This window comes from Pipistrellus hanaki (genome assembly GCF_964339955.1).
Source record: "Pipistrellus hanaki genome assembly, chromosome: 8".
Lineage (NCBI taxonomy): Eukaryota > Metazoa > Chordata > Mammalia > Chiroptera > Vespertilionidae > Pipistrellus > Pipistrellus hanaki.
In genome coordinates this window covers 10,760,589-10,776,065 of record NC_140510.1, presented here as the reverse complement: position 1 = coordinate 10,776,065, position 15,477 = coordinate 10,760,589, and the positions used below count along the sequence as shown (strand labels likewise).

General features: G+C 46.8%; 1 protein-coding gene across 4 annotated transcripts in view; it reads right to left on the bottom strand.

The window, feature by feature from the left end:
* LOC311626611 (uncharacterized protein) overlaps positions 1 to 15,477 on the bottom strand; it is a 249,313-nt gene that overhangs the window by 209,444 nt on the left and 24,392 nt on the right. For 2 of the 4 annotated variants that reach the window (XM_084892237.1, XM_084892239.1), the window contains exons 3-5: positions 9,057 to 9,152; positions 5,935 to 6,042; positions 2,444 to 2,545 (exon numbers count right to left, since the gene is read on the bottom strand). In XM_084892237.1, the coding sequence (XP_084748363.1) occupies positions 2,444 to 2,545; positions 5,935 to 6,042; positions 9,057 to 9,088 (242 nt within the window). In that variant the 5' untranslated portion in view covers positions 9,089 to 9,152. Of the gene's footprint in view, positions 1 to 2,443; positions 2,546 to 5,934; positions 6,193 to 9,056; positions 9,153 to 15,477 lie in introns of all 4 variants that reach the window. The other 2 variants (XR_014795733.1, XM_084892238.1) reach the window with 2 other exon arrangements.

Genomic DNA, 15,477 nt, shown 5'->3' with positions numbered 1-15,477 from the left:
GAAGGAAACCTGTAAGTAGGTCTTATTTTCGGAGGATGTTTTATTTTCAGGGAAACACTGGAGTTAATGTTCTAAAAACTCAAGGACATTAATAAGATTTCCATGGATGACCTTCCCACCTTGATCCTTCTGGAAAGAGGAGGAAGCACAGAGAGAAAACTAGAGCTAAGAAGGCAGATGTAAGACCAGCCAGAGAAGCCCATCTCTCTCTACATCTAGGGCCTCACCATCTTGAACTCGGACTTTGAAGAACCAAGGAGTCTAAACCTGTCCTGGATAGTGAGCACCAAGGAGGCCCTGGGTTATCCCCCAGACTTGGAAAGAATGGATGGATTTCAGTTGACTAAGTGTAAATTGGAGAACCTTGGACCCTGAACCTTAAGGTTCAGGAAAGGAAGGTATTTTCTGTCTAAGTTTGAACCAGAGAGAGGAGGATGAGGAAGAGGAGGAGGAGGAGGAGGAGGAGGAGGAGGAGGAGGAGGAGGAGGAGAAGAGGAGGAGGAGGAGGAGGAGAAGAAGAAGAAGAAGAAGAAGAAGAAGAAGAAGAAGAAGAAGAAGAAGAAGAAGAAGAAGAAGAAGAAGAAGAAAAAGAAGAAGAAGAAGAAAAAGAAGAAGGAGGAGGAGGAGGAGGAGGAGGAGGAGGAGGGGGAAGAAGAAGAAGAAGAAGAAGAAGAAGAAGAAGAAGAAGAAGAAGAAGAAGAAGAAGAAGAAGAAGAAGAAAAAGAAGAAGGAGGAGGAGGAGGAAGAGGAGGAGGAGGAAGAGGAAGAAGAAGAAGGAGAAATAGTAGTAGTAGTAGTCACCTCCTCAATGGAGCCTCCTGACTTTCCAGCCCACTCTCCTCAAAGACCACACCACATAATTCTACAATGCATCTCATTCTGAATCACTCTCCAATTTAATCACCTCCAGCATAGGATGTGTGGAGGAAAAATAAGAAATTCTAGTATCTATTAAAATAAGCGTATTCTCTTTATTATCTCTCTAAAGAGTAACTCAAACTTTATAAATATCCATTTCAGGATTTAGTATCATTGCCCCCATGGAGTTACTAAGTCAGATTCTCAAGTGTACGAGGTTTGTGGGGAATTCAGAGGGGACAGCGCTGGCTCACAACATGGCAGGAGTGATGGTGGCTCCTCAGTTGTCGGATTGTTTTAGTATCTTGTGAAATTAATAGTTTATGTGGGATCTATGGATAACATCATGTTAAGTGGTAGAATGTTTACAACACTTTGTAAGGATATGTGGACTGAACAATCTTTTGTACCACCATACGACTGTAAGCTATCTCACAGCAAAGTATTTTTTAAGAGGTAATTGATTTTAAGGCAAGTTATATATTTTTCTCCTATTAAAAAAAATATATGAGTTCTAAAATTCCTGGGCTTTTTATAATGAAACGGCTGTCATAGTGTAACAACTAAAATAGTCATAATTTTTAAGTCTATCCTTTCCATTGTTAAAAATAACTTTTTAACAGTGAGTGATAAATAACTGTTTTTGCCGAAGTAATGTGTGCTGTAGTAAAAGTGCTTTGAGCCCAGATGTTTGGATGTGTTTCCATCATTGTGTGATTTTGAGATAATATATAATATATGTAATACTTTCCTGAAAAAAAAATAGCTCTAATATTTGCACACTTTAAAATCTTGGAAACAATTCCTAACCTATTTAAATTTTTTCCAAAAGAAGAGCTTCAGTGGATCTTGAAGCCATTTGTTAAAAATATAGCTTTTGATTAGTTTACAAGAATTGACATTAAGGAAGATGGAAACTGACTAGCTGACTGAATGAATTTCAATAAAAACCTTTGCATAATTGCTGGATGGTATTTTTTAAAATGAGCATCTTGATTTAGTAAGCACAGCCAGCATTGCATTTCTTCCATTCTACGTCTTTGTAAAGATTCTTTTTTCAGCTTTGAGAACCATTACAACTATTATTTTTTTAAAAAAGAAAAAGAAAAAAAAAACTGAACTTAGAACTAGAACTTTGAATCCAATGGTTTACTACAAAGAGTTAAACCAACATTAAAACATATTCAAATAAATTGCTCAAAAACTACAAATATTTTTGAGTGAGGATAAAATGTCTTTTTTCTATTAACAAAAACAATTAAAATTTAGTTTTATAAAAACTAAAAAAGTATTCTTTATTGAATCTTTATCACATCCAACTTTTGTTTCTATAGTGTTTTCAGTTTCCTTTGTTTTTCATTCATTTTAAATTTAGTTTCTTTTGTCCTATTGATAAAAACTTTTTAAATTTAAAAATACAACTTACTTTATTTTGAGTTCACTCTCATCAGTTTGTAATTTCTGTGCGTTTTATCCTAAATTCAACACTAGTACAAAAAGAGGTGCATATGGTTTATAAATAAGGGATCATAATGATCACCAGGGCATGGCGATCACTCCGATTCACGTGAGCACCTCGTGTTACCTATAGACTGCAGGCTCCTTGGCAACAGGGAGAATGACATAATTCTTCCACAACTTCTCTATTCCGCCCAGCACCTGGCTGCTGCTGCCCAGGACACACGTGCTAGATGGAGGGATGACAGAGCAGAAGCAGAAGGGCAGGTGTGAATAATGTTGTTGGGGAGGCTGGCAAGATGCTGCCCCTCCTTGTGCTGAGGCTGGCCTAGAAGTCAGAGGCCTGGGCTCAAGTCAGAGCTTTGTCACCAATTTGAGCAGCAGCCTCGGTAAGGGTACTATTAGATTTTTTTTTTTCTCTCTCAGCTACAAAATTGTTTCCCAAACATCAGGCATTTATGTTCCAACAGGATTTCTTATTTTTACTAAACAGGAAAATTTTATTATCAAATGTAATGATTCTACAAAACTTAGTATTATTGTAATAATTATATACTGCCTATCCTAAAGTCTTTCAGAATTTGGGGCAGACAGTAGCCTCTTAAAGCATCAAGCATAAATAAAGAACTTTTTCTGATCTTAAGTACCAGTTATAACAATTTTCATCCAGAATAATTGTTTTTATTCATTTACTTTCTACTGCAGTTAAAGGGCCACTGCTCGTCAGCTGAGGAGAGGATGTTTGGCTCTCCACTAGAAGTGTTAATCAAAATAATCTATCCTATCTAATAAAAGAGTAATATGCAAATTAACCACCACTCCACAACACCCACAAGCCATGCCCATCAGCCAATCCGGGGTGAGTATGCAAATTAACCCAACCAAGATGCTGAGGCCACAAAGCTAGCAGGAGGCTTGGGTTTCCCTGGCAATGGAGGAAGGACATCCCCTGATGGCTCCTGGACTGTGAGAGTGGGCAGGCTGGGCTGAGGGAACTTCCCCACAAGTGCACAAATTTTTGTGCACTGCGCCTCTAGTAAAGTAAATAAAGTAAATAAAAATGGTAGCCACATAAATCTGCATGGCATTGCAGCCAACCAAAAGCCATTTTCTCTCAATCCCTACCCTCTAACTAACCCTATACTTCTCTTAAATAACTCACATTTTTTACAAGCATTCCCCTAAACAAGAACTTGAAATGATGGAATTAATGAAATTGTTGTTTTTATCTACTACACATTAATATAAATATGTAACTATGAAAATATAAAATGGTCATACTCTTGCTAGCAGGCGAGTATGCACCATTCTTTGAAAAGCACAGGGCTAAATGGTATTTCCAAGGTCCATTCAGCTCTGAGCCCTGTGAGTCCGTAAGTCTGCAAATGGAGGGATCCCTCTGATTTCCTTGGAGCTCACCAGGTTAGGACTGAGAATCTCACCATATTTCCTCCCTCAGGAAACACTCCCTACTTTCCATCTGGAGCGTGAACTCACACAAGGTTTGGGGGATAAAAGGAGGGATCATTTTTATTTGAGTACAACAAGTTCTGTCTCAGTGTCAACCACTCCAAGACACAGCAATATGATACTCTAGCAATGAATCTCTGACAATTTTTCCTTAGATTGTAAGCTCTTAGCTCAACGCTTCCCTTCCACCCACAAGCACTGAAGCAACAGTCACAGTTGTGTTGCCAAGACGGTAGAATTCATGTGTAAAGTGATGAAGGACTGAGCTCCATACTAAGAATCAAGGGACTGGTTTCTGGGTCTTGTCTAGCAGTGTCATTGTGGGCAGATTACCTAGCGTACCTCGGGCATAAATGGAGCTGTGTCTGGTCCCATCCTATACGTGAAGGAGGACAATTGGTGCATCAGCACACATTGCCTATTATTCATACAAAAAACACTGTGGGTGCTCGCTCTGCTTCACAGCCTCTGCTGAGCAGCAAGCCAAACAAAGAGCTCTGCCCTGCGGGACGTGCACTCTACTGGGAGGAGACAGTGAAGCGATGTTAGGAGGTGCAGAAAAATAAAGCAGGTCCAGGGACAGGGACTTTCCAAGAGTCAGAGACTCGGGGCTCAATTCCCTTCCTAGCAGCTCCTCTACATTTCCCTTCCGCCCTCAACCCAATTCCTAATCCCCACTCTGCATCAAGTCCCATTACTCACATCAAAACTAGTGTGAGCCACCCACCAATCCCTGGACCCAGAGAGTGTAATGTTTCCCATCTGGTGCTTGTCAGACAAGCTCTTAGCCTGGCCCTGGATTAAGCAAAGACAGAGCTGCAACCTTACACCCTCCCACACCTAAGGCAGAAACCCAAGCAGCCTCCTGGAAGACCTTGGGTAAGTCACTGGACTTCTCTGGAAAGTCAAGTCTCCTCCTCTATGACTATGGAGGTGGGACTAGGTTATTTCAAAAGTCCCTTGTAGTACTAAAATTCCTCAAGTGTGCCCTAAAGCAATGTTTCCCAACCTTCTCTCATGATGAGAATCACCTGGTGGAGTTGTTAAAACACAGATTCCTGAATCCCAACTAAGAAGTGCTAAACTAGAATTTTTGAGAACATATAGGTAAAATTGCATACCTAACTTAGTGCTCTGTATATAAAATCTGTCTTAGAGCACTAGTTAAGTATACAATTTTACCTATATGTTCTCATCATGAGAGAAGGTTGGGAAACACTGCCCTAAAGGGTTTGGCTCAGTGGATAGAGTGTCGGCCTGAAGACTGAGGGGTCCCAGGTTCTATTCCAGTCAAGGGCACGTACCTTGGTTGCAGGCACATCCCCAGTGGGGGGCGTGCAGGAGGCAGCTGATTGATGTTTCTCTCTCACTGACGTTTCTAACTCTCTATCATTCTCCCTTCCTCTCTGTAAAAAATCAATAAAACATATACTTTAAAAATAAATAAATAAATAAATAAAATAAAATTCTTCAAGTGTGATTATGTCAACCAAAAATAATAATGCAAAAGTATTGAGAGAAATAGATTGTAGCCAAAGCTATAATGATGCTCCTTAGGTCATGACATTAACCCTGACATGGAGACTGAACATGAAAGTGAGGTGGTCCCCAAAGCTATCACCAATCTATGAGGTGCTGGGAAAATAGGCACTGTGGGACCTAACACCAATAACGCGGAATTCCTGCCACCCGCCAGGCACTGGGCTACACGCATTTAATCGTCCACGAGAGCTGGCACAGGCCTTCGCAGCAATTTACACGAGATGAAGTGCCTGGTAGCTCCTGCCAGCCCTGCCTTTCCTGGCCCCTCCCTGCCTCCTGCCTGTCCAGAACAAAGCGGAGTTTCTGGCCAGAGGTCACACATGGAGGCCTGCATCTGGCCCACAGACTTGTTTGGTTTGGCACACACAGCGTTAGCCTGGGCCATATTTTCAAAAAATATTAAGCAGTTACCAACTAATTTCACGCTTTAAAAACAAAAGTGTGGCTTCTTTTGAAAAACCTGAGACTCTGGCCTACATTCATGCCTAGCAATGGCTGAGCCAAATCTTCCCCATGAGACAAGGAAAGGGCACACCAGTTTGCCACAGACCCCACCACTCCCTATTGCATCCTGATCATGTACTTTCACTCATTGAAAATACTTACCTGGCCTTGTTCCAGACCTCTAGTGCCTGTTCTAGACCTTTATCACCGTGCGAGCAAATACCGGGCTCCATGAGCAGTGCGATCCTGCGGTGCACTTGGCTGTGCGAGCTGCAGAGGAAGGACACTGGATTCACGTGGGAGTTGGGAGTGAAAATAATAACAGCTACTCTGTACCCACTTCATCCCGAGCTCTGTGCAAAGTGCCGAACTCAGGTTATTTCCTTTTTCCTCATGGCATCCATTACTAATGGTCATTTCCTAAAAAGCACACAGAAATCCAAGAGAGATTCAATGATCTGTCCAAAATCACACCGTTGGTATTTCAAGGCCAGACCAGTCCTGCTTTCTCCTAAGGCAGACTTCCCCTCACCCCCCACCTTGCATTTGTACATATATTTTTTAATAAATATTTATTGTTCATATTATTACAGTTGTTCCTCTTTTTTCCCCCCATAGCTCCCCTCCACCTGGTTCCCACCCCACCCTCTGCCCTTACTGCCCCCACTGACCTCATCCATAGGTGTATAATTTTTGTCCAGTCTCTCTCCGCACTCCCACACCCCTTCCTCCCTCCCCCTGAGAGTTGTCAGTCCACTCCCTTTCTGTGCCCGATTCTATTTTTAAAGACTTTTTCCAAGGGGTCAACTCTCACTTCATTATTAAAATCAAGATTTTGTTCTAAATTAAATGATGTCTACAGGGGTCAAGCAGATATACATACTAGTATGTCCTCTGCTAAGTTGGTGGCCAGGATGGCAGGGGGGTGGGCGGTGGGACAGAGGCAGTGCTAGGAGCAGACAGAGATAGCCTAGCAACTGCTGAGCCATGTCAAATTTGGGACTGTATGCGAGACCCACCAACAAACACGCCTGTGTCTTTTGCAAGACTTCAGACATTCCAGGCCACCAGGCTGATCAAACCAATTTAACGGGGCTGGGGTGAGGGTGAGCTCAGATTTGCTCAGTGTCAGGCCATGTCTGGGTGTGCAGCATATGCATTTCTCACTGGCTGGTCGATGCCACCCCAGTAAGAGGAGAATGAAAGGAAAATGCAAAATGAAACCTCAAGTGGTGGTGGACTATCCTGATATTTGCTGGTCTGTTCTGTTAACAGATAACCCTCTAGGAATGGGGTGGGGAACACTTTCTCTGCCCAGGGCCATTTGGATATTTATAACATCGTTCGTTGGCCATACAAAATAATCAGCTTAAAAATTAGCCTGCTATATTTGCTCAAACATTTAATTAACTCACCCCTAATGCCTGGGCAGGGCCAGACCAAATGATTTCTCGAGCCTTATACGCCTGCTGGCCGGACTTTCCCCACCCTGCTGTCGAACCTGCCGTCCCAGCCCCTCACGTGGGAGAGCCGTGGTGTGGTTCAGCACAGGCTCACTGAATGTCATGTTGTGCCAGGTGTGTGCATCAGGCGTCCTCCAGCGCCTCCCACCATTTCACCCCTGCTCAGCTATCACCAAAGGCCCCACACGCTGAAGCCACCGTGGACCCTCCAAACTGCTCATACCTCCTGAGCTCCCCGTCTCTACCGGACCCTGTGAGAGCAAGTTAGAGTAGGCCTGTGTTTGCATTGCTTCATTTGCTCAACACAGCAGGGGCACTACAGGAAGTAGTGAATTAAAGTTCTTTGAGGGCAAGGACCATGTCTTTTCCTACATGCCAGGCCCATTTCCCATGCTTATACATCCCCGCAGCGCAGTTGTGTGGCTGCCACTGGCTAAGACTTAAGTCAGTGAGTGGGCATCCAAGGTCAGAAGCAGCATTGGCCAACTGTCCCAGGGCAGACCCAGGTACCCACACACCATCACTAACCAGAAAAACACTAGGCCCTGGCTCCTCCTACAGCCCAGAACCCTGAGGTGTGCCTGCCCTGTCTGCTCAGCCACTGCCCAGAATAACAAGTGCAGGGCACACATTCTCTCAGACACCGTGACCGGCGCTACAACCTGAGGCTTCTGTGTGTGAAAAGCCCCAACGTGGGCTTTTTTGCCAAGCGGTGCTTTTCCAACCACTCTTTCTGCAAGTTTAGAAGAGAAGGCTCTGCAACCCACCGCCTCCCCTCTCTGGATGGGGGCGATAAGCAATTGAAGGGCAGCATTAGTATTTTTCCCGAATAAGTGACATTCATCTTTTCATTAATGAGACAGACTAAATCGACGTCTTCCTGATTTGCATATTTAAAAAAGAAATGTGAGGCACTCTAAATTTCCTGGAGGTTGGCCCTGATTAATTTTTTTGTTTGTTTGTTAAATGATAAGATTTGTAGCTCCAAAATGAAATGCAAGCAATTTAAGAAACTGTATGTCAAGCCCCTTGGGCACGGGTTTGGTCTCAGGAGATTTTTCCGCTCACACGCAGGTCTAGGCAGGGAAACAGCACACGAAACACCAGAGGCCACGGGCTGGTCAAGGCTGCACATCCCTCCCACCCGGAAATTCTCTCCGGAGCTATACGTAGCCGAAAACCAACCTACATTCTTAAATTCCAGGGGAAAAAATCTCTCACCCTAATTGCGACGAACTTGATACCTCTGTGCTGGGGCAATATGTGTGGCACATAATCCACACCAGGGCTCCTAATCCTAACTGTAATGTGCATCCTGGGAAGAGAGCAATTCTCCACGAAGCTGCCTGAGTTGCGGGCAGTTGCTGTCTGGAAGTATTCGATTCTGATAAATCCACTCCTGCTCTTAGAACATCGCTCATGTGCGCCGTGTGTCTCTCTCGTGACGTTACCGACGAGTCCGGGGATTCATCTGATGAAGAAGAAGAACTGTCCGGCGCGACTCTTTCTCTGCCTTTTTAACAAATGCAATAGCTGAGTCATTATTCAGAAAAAGAAGCTCCCGTTCAAAATGAATTTCAGATTTTGTCTCTATGCTTTCTGCACATCGGATGGAAAGTTCACGAGTTTTATGGCCCAGTGGTGAGGGTGCAGATGACGGCCGGGGAGGGTGGGGAATTTGAAATCTCTCGGATTCTCATACAGAGAAATAACTGTATAAAATTTTAATTATCTATCTTGAAGTAATAATAAATGTTTGATGAGCTAATAATGAGACATGCAGGGAAATGTTAATGAAGGTGTGGAACATAAAGACTTTACCTAAAGGACGGAGAGGATAGTGGCTCAGCCATCCGCTATTGCTGTTCACATTTGCGCCAGTGCTCCAGCGTCCTCTAGGATGCTGCTCGGGTCACCCTGTCGTCAGGATAATACTGTTTGTTTACGGTAGAAACCAAGAACGTTGCATATTTTCCCCCTGGCAAACTGTTACCAAAATAACGCCTGGACTTCAGCTGGGATCTGGAACTCTCACAAAGTCCGTTTTACACTCTTCTTATTGTCTCGGGGCTGGTTCCCACTCCCTGTAGCCACCACCCAGGGCAGGCAGGCTCGCACAAGGACAAGGACAGTATGGGAAACCCCAGGTCCCTGACATCATCAGCAATCATGGTGCTGGATTGTCCCCAACTTAATTCAACAAAAATTAGGAGTTGTTTTCGCTTTTGCTAGCATTGTTTACTTGGAAAAACACCATATAATTAAAACCATTTATGAGTTGTTGCAAAAGCAGAAATGATGACTCAGGCCTCAAGATTCATTGTTTGGTTGGTGGGGGGTGGTGGGAGGAGGCGTTCTGCTCAAGTGAGAAATGGAAAGTACTGGCCAGATGGGACATTCGCAAGTAGTTTTATTTTCCATTTTGCTTATGGAGGCTTTGCCCCAGGAGCCGGGAAGGTGTTTGGAGGAGGCAGAGCCAGAGATGAGCAGGATGTTAAAGAGCCTCAGGTGCGCCTCGGGACCCGGGACCTCAGCCTCCGCACTGAACTACGTTCGAGCAACACCATGGCCCTCCTATTTGGTGGGGAAAGCGGTGGGGGGAGAACTGGCTCCACACGGACCTCGCATGTGATTCCTGCTGAAGCATTAACATGGCCCAAAGGGACTTCCCTGCTCATGTGGGAGCGGCCGCCCTGAGTGAGTCTGAGCGAGGCGGCTTTCCACAGCTGCTGGCCGGTTCTAAGGGCCACACTAAGCACGCCGCTTCTGTCAGCTCCTCCAAACTCCGAGAAACAGATAATCTTACCCCCTTTTTACACGTTAAATAACTCCAGTGCGGAGGCTTAAGAATTTGCCCCAAATAATGTCAATAAGGGGGAAGAGCCAGGGTCAAACGTTATTTTCTCTTTGGTTGAATTCTGTGGGTTCTCCTGCCCTGAGTGACACAGCCCCTCGGCACCCCTCTGCCGTGCTGGCTGACAGTCCACGTGCCAGCCCTGCACACGCAGCCCGCGCCTCCTGTGCCACCAGCCCTGCCGGCCCACGCGTGCACCTGTCCATTCCCAGCCCAGGGACTGCGGGGCCTGAGGGGCGCATGGGGACTGCCTTAGAGAGACCCTCACTCCACAGACCATGGAGTGGAGGTCTGGGAGGATAGAAACAATCTCTGCCCAAAGGCAGGTTTTTAGGTCCTCCTTGTTCCTACACTTTCTGACCAACTTCCTAAAGCAGAGCCCGGTGCACAGGTGATTGGAGGGTGCTGCTGCTGAGAGCACCTCACCGGGGCTGGACGGGGTGCAGGGAGGAAGGGAGGAAGAGGAATGAGGAGTAACCCAGAGAAGAAAAAGGAGAAGGCTGTGCCTGCATGCAAACCAAACAGATCCTGGCGGTATTGAATTGCTCAGCATTTCGGAGGGCGCACCGACATTCTCACGAAACTAAGTCAGACTCAAAATACAGCATTACAGCTTACTGTATCCAGTATGTAATTCGTGCTTAGCGGAGACGGAGTCGGCCCCAGGTCCCCTCCCCCACACCACCCTTCAGACGCCCAGCCGCTCGGTGGGAGGCAGGCCTCAATGCGACCTTTGTTTGTAATCTTCTGAGACCAGCGGCAGTTGGCCGGCTGTAAAATCACGTTGGTCTCCGGGGTCCTCGGGGCCGTGACGCTGGCTCTCCAGAAGGGAGAGCCGACACAGGAACCGCTTCCCTGACATTCTGGAATGAGCCCCCCAGGCCCAGGGCCCAGAGAGCGGCGGGGAGCGCAGACCCCAAGCTCCTCTGGCGGGTGCCGGCTCGGGCGGTGGCAGAGAGACTGTGTCCCCTCCCGGCCCCTCAGCTCTGCCCAGAATGTCTGTCTGTCCAGCCGGACCAGCCAGCCTTGCTCAGGTCCTCCGGGGTCTGCAGAGCAAGCTGGGGGGTGGCGGGACATAGTTTAAAACTGTTGCCTAGTGTTCGCCTAAACCATGCCCCACTTTGGAAAAAGGAGAAGAAAAAAAAAAACCCTTCATCCTTCAGGCAACAGCTGGGAGGCTTGGCTGAATGGCGTGGCTTCAATGTGGAGGGTCACAGGGTACTGATCTAAGGGCTGCGGAGTCTTGCTCACCCAACTGTTGACACTCAGTAAACGGGGCAGGCGGGGCTGGTGTGGGCCTCAGAGGAAGAAGCGCCCCCCAACCCCCCCGCAGCCAGAGAAAGAATAGGAAGCAACTTCTATTCAGGGCTCACAGGGGTCCGCAGCCCCCTCCGCCCCCTGCCTAAGCCACAGGGCCCTTTCCCTGCCTCCCAGTTACCTTGTATTATAACAGGATTAAAGTATATTTAGCTCCTCTATTAGCATACTTTAGCCCCATTTTGGCCTACTTAAGGCTTCCGGATGGCTTTGATCTGCTTTGCGTTCTACTGGCCAAAGGGAGGGCTGGGCAGGCCAAAAAAAAAAAAAAAAAAAAAGTGGGAGGAAGGGGAGTCAGACTGTGAAATTATCCTGATGCTCCTTCTCTTATTTCCAATATTCTATTGCTTTTCTTAAATGGTCCAGTTTATACCCAGAACGGGCAGGAGGAGAGAGGGAAGGTAGCAGGAACCAATAATAATTAGGTCTTAGCTGGAAGAGGAGAGAAAGGGTTTGCACATCTAAGAAAAGGAGGGGGGGAAACCCTATAATTTCTACAGTGTCTGCCTTTTTATTGCTTGCATTTGCATATAAATTAAATCCATATTGTAGCTTTAAGGCAAGCCCGGCTTAGAATTCCACACAGCTCGGGGTCCCATTGTCTTACATCCAGTTCTAGGCGGTGGCGAAATGAAAAGGGAGGGGAGAGCATCGGAAGGAGAAAGTCAGCTTTGTAGCGTTTTTAATTGCCTGTTGTTTTTTCCACCAATTACAGGCAAATTAATATTTAAACTTCGGGAGGCTGTGAGGAAGTGCTTGCAAACCCGGTTTCAGATTCCGGGGCGTGCGGCCTTGTGCTTTTGGCCATCCCAGGGCTGAAATGTGATGGTGGTGAAATAAAAACAATAATCCTAATGAGGCAATGGCTTGGGCCTAGATCCTGTTTCGATTTCGTCTCTCCTTGTGCCGAGGTGCTGAGACTTCACTGTGTCTCCGGAATGATATGAGGTCGCCGGAAAGGCCTGGGCTGAGTGTCCCTGCGGCTGGCCGGCCTCAGGTTTGCTGTTGACCGGAGGTCTGGGCCTGCTCCCCTCCTCTGTGACCAGAGGCCTCGGGTTAAATTTCCATTCAGTAGGGTAGCCAGAGCGTCTTCAGATTCTGGGTGAAGCCACATACTCGCATGCTGTCCCAGCAGACACACAGGGCTGAGGGGTCACCTCCGAGGTCCGCCAGGGTTGCGGCCAGGAGCTTGGCGGGAAGGGGCCCAGGCTCCTGCCTACAGCAGCGGGGAGCAGTCCCTCCCTGTGTGGTAGCCTGGTCCAGCCACAGGATGGAAACACATGCTAGGGGCCCCTAAAGCACCCAAACACACAAACTTCTAACACAATGTCAAGGGGGCAGGAGGCTTCAGAGAGGCCCACACATCCTTTGGTGGGATGGGTTGTTTGGGTTTATTATGTAAATTAATATATACTCCCAGCACTGATCCCTCTTCCATCCCACTGCCCTCCTCACCCAAAACATTTCTCCTCATTGCTGGTGCGCTGCCGGGGAGGGGAGGAGGGGGGCAGTGGGCCGAGAGTTCCTGCTGGCCTTAAACCCCTCTAATCAGTTTCTTTTCTAACCTTACGTCACTAACCCGCTCCCTGGGGTCCCTCCCGGGCACCTCTTCGGAGCGCTGCCTCTGCTACACCCCTCCAAGCCCTTCTCTCTGTCCTCCACCATCACCTGCACTGTCTAGAGATGCCCTCCATCTCTTTTTTTCTAATTCCCATAATGCTTCTGCCCTGGAAGGAGAGCAGCAACTGCGGCCACTTCCCAAGCACACCTCCTCTTCCTTTGTACTTGGACTCAGAAAAAGCCCAAGGTCTCTCCGCGCTCAGCTCCCCCCACTCCCCACCCTCAGGCGTACACATACACTGCTTCTCCCGACACTGGGGTCTTTGGAATTTCATTTCCATTTTCTTCCCAGACCACTCGGAAGCGCCGTGGTCCTCTCCGAGCTGCACGGGATTTTTTATTTCTTTGAAATAAGGCCTCGTGCCTCCTCCCTGATCTGGTACCACCTGGGCGCTGCCTGATGGGATGCAGTTTCCCCGGAAACAATGCTGAGTCTAACTGGGTGCCTTTCGCCCATTTGCCTGATCCATATCTCTGGAAAATAGAAGCTGCCCACACTAGAGAGGCCAATTCTGGAACCACCCACAGTGTGTCCAAAAAAAGTGGGAAAAGTTCAACCCAAAAACCAGGCTTTTTAAAGATGAATAACTGACTGCCTAAATACTATCAAGATGTTTCAAAAGAATAAGAATGACAAGAACGATAGCTGCTATTCTTGATTGTTTACACCAAGTCAGGCTCAATGTTGAGAGCCGAACAGCATCGCACAGATCTCATTTCCATCCTCACCACGGCCCTGCATGGGCCAGGTACGGTTATTATCCCAATTGTGCAGGTTATATAACACAGAGAGGTTCAGTAACTTACCCTAATCCCCAAGCCTACAATTTGCACAGCCAGGATTCAAACCTAGGCCACCTGCCTGGAGTTCACTAACGAATGTAGCCATCTGTCATAGCCCTGAGATGACACCTTAGCACCTAGTGACACCAAACAACATGGGCATTTATTTAGAAGGAGCTGAGAACTCTGCCCGCCCCAGCCTCACACCAGCCCGATGACGGCCCTGAGAGATAGCGAGGTTGATCCCCATTTGCTGATGGAAACTGGAATTCAGAAAGATAAATGGAGGCATGTTAAAATGTTTAAGACTTTATTTGAGCAAAAATTGATTCCACTGAGTCAGGGCCAAACCAAAGGGCGGAGGAGGGCCCAGGGAATGGACACAGAAGAGGTGCTGAAGCAAAGAAAGGAAACCATTTGATTGGCTGTGGCTTAGTTGGCTGTATGTGACTGATTGTCCTTAAGTTTCAATTTCATAACCTTGAGGCAAGTACAGGCTTCGACATGGGCACATGGGCGTGCTCATGTAGGCCACCTCGGCATATGGCCACCTCAGGCTATCAGCCTCCTTGTTGAATGAAGTTAACACTGTATTTCTCATATGTCTAGAACCCACACTCACACTCAGGTCAGCATGACTACAAATGCTGTGTCCTTTCCACCATACCACCTGCCCCCAGGCAGACCCCCGCTCAGAGAAGAGGCAGTGTTGGCGATGCCCACGGGACCCCCTGGAGCTCACCTCACCACCATCCTCATAGGCGTTAGCAGACAACCCGCTCAGTGCTCCTACCATGGGTCCTTACAGACTCTACAAAAGGTGCCCCCCCACTCCTGTCCTCAATCATCTTACCCTGCTGGGTGAGAGGCAGAAGTCAGACAATGATTTGACCCAACTGCCATTTGTTTTCAGGTCGCTGGCACTTTGAAAGCTCTGTTTTATTCCCAGTATATTTGGGGGTTCCCAGACCTTCTGAGCCAGCCTGCTCCACCTCACCCCCAGGCCTCCTCTGGCCACAGCTGAGCCTGTCCCAGACTGCCTTATTGCCAGGCCCGTGCCACACTGCACCATGCCCAGTGTCGCCTGGGTATGATTGTCATTGTCACAGCGGTGAGATTGTCCTGAAGATCCTCCTTTCTGAAGCTCAGGCAGCTGAATTAAATGTTTATCTTTTTTAAAAACCAGGAAAATAAGCTCATGATACAAAACTCAAAAGGGACAAGAGCAAGCAGGGACAAGGCTCCCTCAGCCACACAGTGCTCCTTCCCAGAGGCAGCCACGCCACTATTTTCCATGTGTGTATCTTTCCAAAGATAGTCTGTGCACATGCAAGCCATTTCATATGTAAAAGTTCCTACAGAGATACACACATATATAGGTATGCATCATTGTTGCTGTTTATACAAATGGTAGCACATGTTCTGCAGGAATTCCTTTCACTCAACAATATGCATATATTAGGGATTGTTCCATACACATCCAAATAGCTGTCTTATCCTTTCTAATGGTTATGCAATATTATATGATGTGGATATGCCATAACTTAGCTAATAAGTCTCTCAGTAAGTAATTTCTTAATTACTTGGCTCCTAACTCTATTCCTATTCCTAATGCTTTAGTGAAATCATTGTACATAGTCATTTTGTAGGTATGCTAACATATTTTTA